A 13,291-nucleotide genomic window follows, 5' to 3' on the forward strand; every position below is an offset into this window, starting at 1 on the left:
TACACAAAGATGGAAAGGGGGGCCGGGTGATGTGGCTGGTCAAAGTGTTGATGAACAATCTAAAGAGGGGAGTATAATGGCTACTGATATATTGGGGACACCAAAACCCAAGGTAGATTGGGTGTATGTGAGTCACACCATACCCATCCTCATTTGGCTATTGAGCAGTTGACTCCAGAAGTAAGCAACCACGAGGAGAAATCTGTTGATAATGCTTGTAGTCTTGCTTATCCAATGGATGACCAGGAGACTACAAAGCACCCAAACCCGAATTCTAATATACGTTGGAAACGCAGGGCCAGGGAGAAGGGTTCTATATCAGGCCAACAACATCATTTGTCTACTCCGTACAACAGTAGAGTCCATGGCGAGACGAACTCTCAGCATGATCATCCAGTGCTTGGGACAAAACGTGCTCCTGAGGAGCCAATGGATGGTACCAACAGTACATTTTCGGCGGTGGTTGCTAAGCAACTCCGCTGACACCAATGAGTTGTATAGTGTGGAATGCTCGGGGGCTTGGGAACCAATGGGCATTCCGTGAACTTAAGCGATTAGTCGCTGAAAAGGACCCGTCTCTCCTATTCATTTCAGAATATAAAATGAGAGACTATCAGTGTCGATGGTGGAAAAATATTCTTGGTTTTTTCGGTATGTTTACTGTGAGTTGTCAATGTAGAAGCGGGGGATTGATTATTTTGTGGAAAACACCGTTGGATGTCACTGTTCACTCCTATTCATCCCGCCATATTGACTGCATGGTGAATCATTTTGAGAAATGTTGGAGATTTACTGGATTTTATGGCAACCCAGAGGCTAGGAATAGACACCTCTCGTGGGAGCTTCTTCGACGGTTATCTGGACTCCAGGAATTTATATGTGTCCCGTGGCTTGTAGGAGGAGACTTTAATGAAATCTGTTTCGATCGGGAGAAATTGGGAGGTAACTTGAGGCCTTTACATCAAACTCAGGCATTTCGGGATGCCCTTGATGAATGCACTCTACAGGATTTACATGGCAGCGGTGAATTTTTTACATGGGTTAATAGGCGCTCATCAAATGATCTCATTTTTGAACATCTGGATCGGTATGTCGGCACATTGGAGTGGAGACTTTTATATCCTACCGCTAGAGCCGAATCGTTGGAATTTTATCATTCAGATCATGGGCCTATTCTTATGAAACTAGGCTCCGGGACAGCAAATCTTCATCCCCATAACTCTATGTTCCGTTTTGAGACTCATTGGGCCACATAATTGGATTGTGCGGAAGTAGTTGCTCGAGGCTGGTGCTCAAATGATGCCACACTCACGCTTTTGGACCGCATCATGAAGTGCAAGCTAGCTCTCGGTGCATGGGCTGGAGATCGATTTAGACGCATTCCGAGTCAAATAAAGCAAAAAAGATCCCTTCTAAATCGATTGAAGACTCATGATAAATGGCATGCTTCGGCAGACCACATACAAGAGCTGGAGAATCAAATTGAGTACCTTTCCTCCAAGGATGAGATTTATTGGAAACAACGAAGTAGGGTAAATTGGTTGGCTCATGGGGATAAAAATTCGAAATTCTTTCATGCTTGTGCCTCAACCAGAAGGGTGAAGAATCTTATTAGTGGGCTGCTATCGGTGCATGGTGACTGGTGTTCTAATAAAGGGGGGATGGCCGAGATTGTGGTGGATTATTTCTCTAACTTATTTAAATCAGGAGACCCAAGTATCCAAGATATAAATCTGGTGCTCGACTGTGTTCAACCGAAGGTTAATGAGCAGATGAACTCGGTATTATGTTCTCCATTTTCGGCTGAGGAAGTTAAGAAAGCTTTGTTTGATATGTATTCGGATAAAGCTCCAGGACCGGATGGTATGTCGGCATTCTTTTTCCAGAAATATTGGCAGGTGGTAGGCCCGGAGGTTTCAGAGGCTGTGTTGAGGATTCTGAATGATGGAGCTCTGCTTCATGAGTGGAATGAGACTATAATCACTCTCATTCCAAAAATTAAAAATCCTATGCTTATGAAGGACTTCCGGCCTATTAGCTTATGCAATGTCTGCTATAAAATCGTCTCCCGGGCCTTAACTAATCGTTTTCGGAAGATTTTGGTTATGGCAGTTGATGAGTTCCAGAGTGCATTTGTCCCAGGCAGACTGATAACAGATAACATCTTACTAGGGTTATGAGGCTCTACACTGGATACGGAGCAGGAAAAAGGGGAGCAAGGGATACGTGGCATTAAAGCTTGATATGAGCAAGGCCTACGATAGAGTGGAATGGGGCTTCCTAGAACAAATTATGGGTAAGCTCGGATTTAATCCTATATGGGTTGTGAAGGTGATGCGATGTGTTCGTTTTGTCAAATACTCGATTGCCCTCAATGGCGATATTATAGGCCACGTTAATCCGGGCAGAGGGTTGCGTCAATGGGATCCTCTATCATCCTTTCTGTTTGTTCTGTGCGCTCAAGGGTTGTCATCGATTTTGAGCTCATTTGAATCACGTAAGTTGATTACTGGTGTCCGTATTGCAAATTCTTGTCCCCAAATCTCCCACCTATTCTTTGCTGATGACAGTCTCATATTTTTAAAAGCTACTATCGCCGACTGTTTGAATATTCGCTAGTGTCTATCGTTGTATGAAAAAGCTTCGGGCCAGCTATTAAACTTTGAGAAATCATCTTTGTCCTTTAGCCCGAATACGGATCCAGTGATTGATGATCAGATAAAGAGGATGTTGTATATCTCCACTACGCAGGGTCATGACATTTACCTGGGATTGCCGACATTCTCTTTGCGTAGCAAAAAGCTCCAGTTCAGATATTTAATTGAGATTATAGTTAACCGTTTGAGAAGGTGAGGCAACAAGACATTTTCCACTTGAGGCAAAGAAACGTTAATCAAGTCTGTTTTACAGTCCATCCCCACGTATGCTATGTCTTGTTTCCATATACCTAAGGCGATCTGTGAGGCTATTGAACGGGAATACGCAAATTTTTGGTGGGGCATGGAAGAAGGGAGAAGGAGAATGCACTGGAAAGATTGGCATACATTATGTGTGCCAAAATGTATGGGAGGAATGGGCTTTCGTAACCTGAAAGCGTTCAATAGAGCCCTTCTTGCAAAACAAGTTTGGAGAATTGCCATTAATCCAGACTCTCTTGTAGCCAGGGTTTTTAAGGTGATATACTTCAAGCATCATGATATTATGGACGCTCCGATAGGTAATAACCCCTCGTTTATTTGGAGATCACTTTTGTGGAGTAGAAAGCTACTGAGGAAAGTTCTGTGTTGGTGAGTTGGTAATTGAGAACAAATCGCAACTTTTCGAGACCAATGGATTCCGGGATTGCAGTCTCTAATGCGACCAGCAGGTATCCCGAATGATCTTGATAACGTAAACTCTTTCATCGTGAATGGAGCATGTAATGAGTCGCTGATTCGAGCCACCTTCCCGTCTTATATAGCTGAAGATGTTCTAGCTATCCCACTAGCAAATAATTCGAGTGAGGATTGTCGATTTTGGCTCTATGATCCCAAAAGAAAGTACACTGTGCGGAATGGTTACAAGCTTGAAGTCGGGTTCTTCGATACGCCCAGCCATACCTCGAACACCCATGCGAAATCTTGGTGGAAATTTGTATGGTCATTGTCAGTTCTTCCTAAGGTTCGGATTTTTTTGTGGCGAGCATTGCACAACATTATTCCAACTCGCGCGAACCTGCTGCGGCATCATGTTCCCGTCACAGATCAGTGTCAGTTGTGTGGTTATGGTCATGATTCAACCGAGCACGCTCTGTTTTGGTGTCCATTTGCCAAGAAGTGTTGGAATGATACAATTTTTCATCTTTTTCTGAAACAGGTAAAAGACATGGATTTCTTGGATACATTCATCCGAATGAAAGCAGTGTTAAGAAAGGCAGATATGGAGGTTTTTGCGATGCGCACCTGGGCTGTATGGCATGATAGATTGCTCATGAGAAGGTGCCTGGATGTGCTCAATTTGATGTGGAGTGGAGCACCTCCCTTTTGAAAGACTTCAAGGAAGCTCGGGAATCCTTAATTACCGTACCTGCTCCGAAGCCATTACCCCAGCTCGAACGCTGGACGAGACCACCGGTCAACACCTTGAAACTTGAGGTAGACGCGGCGGTTAATTTTGACACGGGTGGTTATTCGATTGGGGGCATAGTGCGAGATCATGACGGTCAAATAGTGCTTGCCTTCGGAAAAAGAATCTCTAAGCCACAGTCGGTGGTCTTCGCTGAGCTCCTTTCAATAAGAGATGGGATGAGGCTGTTGGAGGAACGTGGGATAGAAGCCCATGTAATTACTACTGATTCTCTGCTGGCGGTGCAAGCAGTCATCAACCCAGCAGAAGATTTAAGTTATTGTGGTGCACTGGCGTTGGATATTCGGAACACATTGGACAATCGCACTGATACCGATCTTAGACATGTTGGCAGATCGACGAATCGGGTGGCGCATTCACTTGCATTTTTTTCGCTTTCTTCCCCTATTCCTTTTGTTTGAGAAAATGGGGTTTTTTCGTTTTGGTTGGTGAATCTTGTAACAGACGATCTATTGCTTTCTGAATAAAATTACAAGTGTTACCATCAAAAAAAAATTGTTCTACCTTTCGGTATAATTTCATATGCGGCTGCTTAAAAAGGAAGTGCATTATAAAATATTTAGAGAAAATTATGGCTAATGGACCAACAGTGTGATCCTGCGTATATATTGAAATTAATACAATATATATGAGGTATATTTTTTTAAAAAAAAGTAGAGAAAAGGGCCTTTTAGAAAACTACCCAAAGATTTATGAGTAAATTTATTATGAGATGGTCTCACGAATCTTTATCTATGAGACGAGTCAGTCCTACCGATATTCACAATAAAAAGTAATACTCTTAGCATAAAAATTAATATTTTTTCATGGATGACCCAAATAAGAGATTCGTCTCATAAAATATAACTCGTCTTGAGACCGTCTCACACAAGTTTTTGTCAAGATTTATTGACATGGGGTTTTAGTGATAAATTTAATAACACAAGGAAGTTTAGTTTATTTATTTTTTGAAATGGGGTTTCAGCTGAATTTAACGACACCGTGGGGATTTAGCATATTAAAGAAAAATGTGTTGGCTTTTTTTTCAATTTACCATTTATATACATAAACACACATTAACTAATGTGATTATTCCTGCTTAGAGTCCCGTCATCAATTAATTAAAACGGGTTATTCAACGGAAAAAAATAAGAATAAAATTTTAACCAGTTTAATCTTCTTTTAATGAAAGTAATATTCAAGAAAGGTAAAAAAGTAAAATTCTAAATTTATACATATGTATGTATATATATATATATATATGTATATATATATGTATATGTATATTTTGGGTGGGACAAAATCGAGACATAATAAAAAAATTTGAGGGATATAATTATGCCCTTGGCTAGCGACCGATTTGAGATCTTCCCAAGAATCCAACCTCTCTGTTGCATATACAATCATAGAAATTGAACAAGAAAGTGCGGATTAAATCAAATATTTATTACAAATTTCGATTAAACTTTTGTGAACAAAGAGACAGATCAAAGATCATACAAACATAAACCAGAAATGAGCCGTACGTGTAAAGGAAACATATTCAGACAACATATGCAGTGAACCAGGAAACACCAAGAAATGATTAGTAAGCATAAGCATCAGGGTTCTGAAGTAGGAAAGCTTCCACGGCCTTATACATTCCCAAAACCCTTTCTTTCCCCGCCTTCACTTCGTCTTCTTTCAGGACAAAATCGCCCACCGTGTAGTACTTGCTAGTCACCTTAGATACCGAACCGCCATCTTCAGTTTGCTCAAGCTTCACCTCATACGTAATCTTTTCGAGTTTCTCGATCAATGCATCGCCTTCAATCAACGTATACCTGTATACCAAGGACTCTTCGTTTAGCTCATCCACGCGGTATTTGACAGATTTGAAGTTCCCACCTTGAGCAAAATTGATCTGTTTGATACTTCCGGACGCCTCCACTGCCTTCAAGAATGTCGACACTTTTGATAGCTTGTGGCATTAGTTTTGGGATCAAGTTGTGGGAATCTACTATCGAGGCTTTAAAGATTCTTGAAGGGTGGATCGGAGAAACGTGCTCGTCGATGAACGTTGTGATTGCCATGCTTTGTTTAGTTAGGTCAGGATTCAATGGATAATTAAACCTTAGAAATCCTGTTTCTGCTCACTGAAAATCAGTAGGGGGGAGAATGGTATTTATAGAGTAATTGAAGTCTTCACGGTTCAAAATATTCTGCTGCTTGTCCAATTTGTGCGAAGTCTTCTGTACTATGAATCTTCGCAGTGGCTAACAGGATGCTGCCCGTTGTTTTTTGGGTAAATTCGAGTTAGTATGACTGCATGCTTCATTGTTTTTAACAGTAATGAATAATTATAATAATTAGCCATTCAAACGTTGTAATATACATAGGATGTCTCGAGAGATTCTTCATTTTGGATTTTTCAAATCGTGAATGATCTATGCATGTTTCGGAAATTAAAGAGTGCCCATCAAAATCACGTATGGATTTTATGGGACAATCATTAAATCACAAATAAGCATTACTATCTTGAATTTAGACGTGTTTTATGATTTGATTAACTACCTTATGTGCATTATTGATATTGATCGTAAATTTACAAATCAACATACATACATGATTTTTTCACAAATTATTTAATAAAAAATATTATTATATCATTTGAAACAACAATGATTTAATTTATTCATTCTTTTCTTTGTTTGATTTTTGAATCATTCAATATATTTTTTATCTTTTTTTATTTATTTTTCATGCTTCTTTGTTCGATTAAATTCAACAATCTCATCATCATATCTAAATTCCGTGTTTTTCTCATAATTGGATTTGATGTTAATTAATTTTTTTGATACTTGCTTTGTTTTTTTCTTATGGGCTTCTTATTTTGTTTATTTGAGTCGTTCACACTTCGAATATTACTCCATTTTATTTTATCTTATTTTTTTTTTGAAGTCTCACTTGATTTATCTACATCTTTCACCACCATTGACAAAATATCATTGTTCTTAATAACTAATTTTTCTAATTTGAAATGAAACTTGTGATGTTTCTTATTTAGTTATCTAAGATTCTCCATATATTTAGACATATTTTCTCTGTAAATGAACTTATAAACTCGTACTTAAATAAATTTTCAGCTCTCTCCTTTTGAAACATAGAAAAAATTTACAATCATACAAAAATTTCAGTCCAATATTACGCTCACACAAACTCTGCTTTATTTCAAATCCTAAAGTATTTATATATTCCACCAAAAAATATGTTATTTTCGGATGATTATTATTTCACAAGATAAATAACAAGCATTAAAACCTCAAAACTGAATATTTTAGGTTGTGCATCATTCTAAATCAAATAATAGTAATTTAAGGATTCTATTTAAAGATGTTGGATAATTATGTCCCAAAATGATAGAAATTTCAATGAACAATTAATAAATCATCACAAACGAAACCGAGGATAGAAGCTCATCTTATCATGTCGAAATATAAATAATAAATTGTGAAAAAGATGAACAAATATCTGTATTGAAAATCTAAAATATAAATTAAACTTTTTACTTGTATGGTTTCTATTTTTAAGAATTGAGATTCACTTCAACGTCATAATCCAATTATTAATGAATACAAAATTTGATTTACGATCATGTTTCAAAACGAAGTGAGAGGAAAAAAAGAATGAATTAAGAGAATTAAAAATATTTTTTTTATTTTTTGAAATACATCAAACTTTCTTCAAAATTTTCATCGAATCAATGATATTAAAAATTTATCAACTAACAATATAATATTTCATTCCAACGTATAATTGTTTAATAATAAAGGATAATCACTAAATATATATATATATATATATAGATATATATATGTCTATATATATATATATAGATAGATATATATATATATATATACATTTCTATTCGAATAGGAAAAAAAGTTTGATTTGAAATCTAAAAAAAAAAATCAAACATAGAGAAACCATAAGATTCACATATAGTTTCTTCAAATAATATCAACTTAATACAGTGATAATTGAAAATAAATTAAACAATTTTACATATCCAATCTCGGGGAAAAACAATTTGAACGCATGTTATATAAATTCTAATTGTTTGAAAAAATGAAGAAACAGTACAATATTGTGTTGAAGAATCTATATGATTGACAAAAAAACTGAATCAAATTTCCTGAATCATAATATGAAATTATTATAAAATAAAATAAAAATATGATCAAATATATCTACGTTATAAGAATATAAAATAAGAAGAAGATGCATCATACTTAAATAAAAAAACCAAATAAATTTTTGACGATAAAATATCACATATCCGAACGAAACTAAAATATTATTTTTTAAAAATTTACTTTTAATTAAGTGTATTAATTTAAAATGTTGTGAAACGAAGTAATATAAATCATTATAATCAGAAATTGAAAAATTTGTGATAAATAATTTGCTTTGAATATGTTTAATTTAAATGACATTATATTTCAATTGACTCGAATCTAAAGAAAAGTTACTAGAGATTGAATTCCTGAATATTTTTAAAAAAATACATAAACTAAAATAACAATACGAAATATTTATTAGGGATAAATTTATTGTTTATGAGAATATGACAAAATTTAATGCATATGAATGCAACTTTATGATTTAATTTTTATACGAAAAAGTTCAATATATCATTATCAATATAATAATTTATGTACCCAACAAATAAAAAATAGATGAATAAAAATTAAATGCATATATTAATTATACATAGATCAATCAAAGCAATATACATTATATTAATATTGACATGAATGACGGTTTCGTGAAATCGAAGTACATTAACTCATTTGAATAAAAAAAACTCATGATCTTCATATGAAAATGAAAATAATGATAATTTTTTTACAAAAATTTATTTAAGTTAAAGTTATAAATTGAAAATATATATTAATTAAATATGATTGTTTTTTTTAACATAAACGAATTTGGAAAACTTCTAAGTGACCAAAGCAATATATATATATAATAAAAAGCATGGAGTTCACTGAGCCCATTACGATTTTTTTTAATAATATATGTAAAATTTATCTCACCATGCATCAGCGTGTGATAAGTGATAACGATGCACAATCTATTTCATCTTGTTGTGTCGTTATGTTTCAGCTTCTTATACTTTAATTACTATAACCCCTCGCTAATCTTATTCCACAAACTAAACAATCTTTGAAATTGTGAATTATTGGTAGCTAGAGCACAAGAAGCAGACATAATACATGGCATTCGTGTCTTGAAAGGATTCACGTTTTGCAGGTAGCAATCTTAAAATGTTAGGAGTATAGGATCGACGAGCTGAACGAAGAGACCTATACTTACAACTACACAGTGATTGAGGGCGATACGGCCTTGACAGATTCACTCCAGAAAATTACACATAAAATCAAGTTAGAAGAGACACTGGACGGTGGTACATTGTCTACGGTGACCAGCACGTATCACACAAAGGGCGAATTTTCACTTAAAGAGGATGACATAAAAACGGGAAAGGAGAAGGTGTTGGGAGTTTACAAGGCTGTGGAGGCTTACCTAGTTCACAAGCCTAATGCTTATGCTTGAAGAAGATGATGTTCCTCCTTTATTTCTGGTTGTTATCCTTGGTTGGGCTGGTTTTGTGTGTGATTATAAGGATCTTTAATCCCATGTTTTGCGTGAAATAATTTCAATGGTAATATTTCACTCTTATGTAATTGTCTCTATCTTCGAAGTAAAGAAAATTTATCTAAAAGAAGTCCAATCATGAAAATGTTAACGTGTAGATGAGATATATCTAGCATTTACGATGAGCAATTTCAATGACAATAACTTTATGGAGAGTGATGAGCTAAATTCTACCCCAAATTATAAGGATAAGAAGTAAATCATATCAGAGGATGGCATTTTTTGACGAAATCCTTTTGAAGCTCAAAGTTGGGATGGGTGAGAATTTTTTTGAGATGGAGTAGAAACATGTTCTATGTAAATAAAAAATACTAGATTTTTTACTTACTTGGACTATTCAAATATATGCGTGGGAAAATATTTTGTAGGAGCCAAAATTACTTGCCGTATTTGAAAAATATGATATAACCTCTTGATATCTTTCCAGGATACAACTAAGATTTTCTTTAAGTAGGGGGGTGGCAAGAATAATGTGGTTTACGGTTTACCGAAACTAAAAAGGGCAATGTGTTTCCCAATAACAATAAATTTTCAACGAAAAGCAATTGGTCTACAAATCGACCATAGTGTATATGCTCATATACAATAAATCAGAGAGTCATATACACATATAAACAAGTCAATTAGCGATGTCTAAGACTGAGAGATGTAAATAGCTCCGTTCTTCCAGCTGAGATAAACCCAAAGAAGCAGATATCGACCACTATTCTATATGGAAACAGTAGAGTTTCCGATAATTCACATACCGAAGCTTTCATCAGGTAATTTCTTAGTACCTCTCCCCAATGGCTTTGTTCGAGGTTAGATTTTACTGGATGGTTACCTCATTTTTCTCCAATCAGATCACAAAGTTCAACTTGCTCGCAGATCAGGTAGTGAGGCCGGTCAACATCTGGTGCAGTTTCGCATCACCTTGAAAGCTTCTTGGCGAAAATGAACATCTGTTTTCATAGGAAACAAACATTTGATCAACATCAAAGCCATGGACTTTTATTACAGATGCATACAAAAAAGAACATGTTAAAGCATTACCTACAAATTTAAACTATGACAAGGAGGAAAATATAGGACAATCACCTTTCACTCAGGTTGAACTTTGGATGCTTTCAATTTCTCAAACTGCTTCCGCAAGTAGGCCTGCTTTAGTTTCTCTCTACGAGCAGCAGCCTGCTCTTGCCTGCGCATTTTGAGCTCGGACACTTTCTCCCTTGCTTGATTTGCTTCTTCGTGAACTTCCCTGAGAAAGGAAGCAATAGTCAGAAAAGGTATTCAAGTCATCAAAGAAGATAGACTCTCTTATGCACGCAATGATAGATTTGCCTCAAAGAGCCATTTCACTCATTACTTATGCACGTTTCCAGGAAAGTCGTACAATTTCAAAATTGGAGTTCAAAGGGTATTAGTATACGACTATGCGTGTGCCATCTCCAGGCTTCGCTTATATCAGATCAACTTATTGGGGGCAGGCATGAATATATTCTCAATTCATATGGCATGAGACAACTGATATACCAAGTATCATTAAGTTCGTGAACAAAAAATAAAAATAAAAATAAAAATGTCAACTCTTGTCGATGTTGAAGAACTTACATTACAAAGCGCTTATGTTCACTTCTGTCTACCGTAGCAGTTGTTTGGCCAAAACCTGCAGCTTTTGTTTGTTGCAAGAGTGAATCATCATTGCCATCACCATTCTTATCTTGAAGTTCATGTGGAGACATATGTTGGTCCCCAGACATCAGGGACTCATTCTGCTCAACACCCTTGCGAAAGAAGTTAACGCAATACTTCTCTGACTCTTCCTCATCAGAAAGTTCACCTCTGACAAGCTTATCATACAGCTCTGCTTTCCTCTCTAATGCTGCATAGCTTGCTGATCCATCATTGACAGCTTTTAGCTCGAGCTTATCCCTGAGACAAGACAAAAACGAATTCTTCTATCAGATAACAGTGCAATTTACCAAGACTCAATATCTTAGGTATACACGGTTACACAACAAAACTTTCACTTATAATACATCACATTCAAACAAATTATTTACATTACAATTACCATTCATAAATTTCCGAACCCGAAGGACACGGAGACTCTAATCAGACATCATAATAGCCTGCATTCGCTAAACCATAAGTTACAACAAAAATCTCGTACACCATCAGCCATTTAAAAGAACAAAAGGAAACAAGTAAGAGATCACCAACTGATTGCATATCACGATTCCATATCCGGCAAAATCATAGAACACTATTCGTTCACCATAACTTCAATTATATATCGTAATCGCCAAAACATAAAGAATAACAACAACTACCCTTAACAGTAATCATTAACCCAATAAAGCATTAATCTATAGAAAGGGGGATGTCAGACAAAGCAACTATACTTCGCGGCACGGGTATCTACGCCGGAATTCTTGGCGGAGAATGAATCTTGCGCGGATATCTTCATCTTGGCACGGTGCACCTCAAGATGTTGGGCGTAGTTAGCGTCGGCGGATTGAACGGACTCCTTAGGGTGGCGCTTAGAGTCCTCCTGGGACTTGTACAGTTGAACCTTGAGCTCGAGGATGGAGGACGGCCCAACGCCTTCGATGGCGCGATGCTTGCGCGGCATGATGGAAGATTCCGTTAGCCATCCCAGAGATTCCACTGCCGTCCTCTTCCGCGACGCCTTGGATTCAGATTCTCCACCTTCTTCGCCCATTTTCCCTGCTTCTGCGATGAATGGGGGATTTGTTTAATAATTTAGCGAACAAATGACTAATAAGCTGGCCCATATAAATTCTACTGGGCTTTAAGTAAACTTAGACCCAAAATAAGATCCAGCCCAGTGGCCGCTACTATTGTTATAATTATTTAATATTTATAAAATAGTTTCTTGTTATAATTTTTAAAATCTCAAAATATATTTTTTTAAAGTCTTCTATTCTTTTGTTAAAAATTAAACTTAGAAAAAATCTTAAATATTAAAATCAGAAAATTTTAGATTTTTTAATTTCAATTATTTTAATAAATATATTTATTAAAAAATCGAATGCATATACCGCTGGTTAGGGTGTATATATATTATATATAATTGTTTGTCACGAAAATTTGCGGGCGTGCCAGGCACGTGATCGTGCCAAAGTTGTGAATGATCTGACTCCGTTTACCAAGCGTTGCGAGTCTCGATTCGGTCGTAAGTTCTAACTCCTTCGAAATGGCTCAAAAACGCAAACACAAATGAGGAATAAGACAAAATTACATGAGGAATCCATGAACAATATCAAATTTAATTACGCTGTTATGAATTTGAACGACATTATCACAAGAAAGTTGAAGAAATATGTAAAAATTTCAAGGAACTAAAATACTGAAAATTTGAAAAAGATGAACTATTGAGAGGAATTCTGCAGAGCTTTGCTGTAGATTTGTTGTGTTGATTTTGTCGGGGCTTTTTCTGATTCTTCCTCTCAGTTTTTGTTCCAATCCACCGAACGATTTGATC

General features: G+C 36.0%; 2 protein-coding genes and 1 pseudogene across 2 annotated transcripts; 1 reads left to right on the top strand and 2 right to left on the bottom strand.

The window, feature by feature from the left end:
• The first annotated feature begins 488 nt into the window (after positions 1-488).
• LOC142537821 (uncharacterized) lies at positions 489-1,256 on the top strand. Its single transcript, XM_075643311.1, has one exon. The coding sequence runs from the start codon at positions 489-491 to the stop codon at positions 1,254-1,256; it is 768 nt and encodes a 255-aa protein (XP_075499426.1).
• A 4,433-nt stretch (positions 1,257-5,689) lies between these two features.
• On the bottom strand, positions 5,690-6,176 carry LOC142537822 (major allergen Pru ar 1-like; annotated as a pseudogene).
• A 4,138-nt stretch (positions 6,177-10,314) lies between these two features.
• On the bottom strand, positions 10,315-12,537 carry LOC142534360 (uncharacterized protein At4g18257-like). The gene is made up of 4 exons (XM_075641209.1): positions 12,189-12,537; positions 11,395-11,715; positions 10,882-11,041; positions 10,315-10,745 (listed from the first exon to the last, which is right to left on the bottom strand). Exons 1-3 carry the CDS (start codon positions 12,506-12,508, stop codon positions 10,885-10,887), a joined length of 798 nt encoding a protein of 265 aa, XP_075497324.1. The 5' UTR covers positions 12,509-12,537; the 3' UTR covers positions 10,315-10,745; positions 10,882-10,884.
• Between the last annotated feature and the right edge of the window lie 754 nt (positions 12,538-13,291).

Source organism: Primulina tabacum, chromosome 2 (genome assembly GCF_025594145.1).
Source record: "Primulina tabacum isolate GXHZ01 chromosome 2, ASM2559414v2, whole genome shotgun sequence".
Lineage (NCBI taxonomy): Eukaryota > Viridiplantae > Streptophyta > Magnoliopsida > Lamiales > Gesneriaceae > Primulina > Primulina tabacum.

Excerpts from the sequence above, each read along its gene's own strand:
- LOC142534360 (XM_075641209.1), bottom strand. The coding sequence starts at position 12,508 with ATGGGCGAAGAAGGTGGAGAATCTGAATCCAAGGCGTCGCGGAAGAGG. Across the intron at positions 11,716-12,188 it reads GTAGATACCCGTGCCGCGAA|GGATAAGCTCGAGCTAAAAG; the intron begins GTATAGTTGCTT and ends GTCTTGTCTCAG. Across the intron at positions 11,042-11,394 it reads GAACATAAGCGCTTTGTAAT|GGAAGTTCACGAAGAAGCAA; the intron begins GTAAGTTCTTCA and ends TTCCTTTCTCAG.
- LOC142537821 (XM_075643311.1), top strand. The coding sequence starts at position 489 with ATGAGTTGTATAGTGTGGAATGCTCGGGGGCTTGGGAACCAATGGGCA.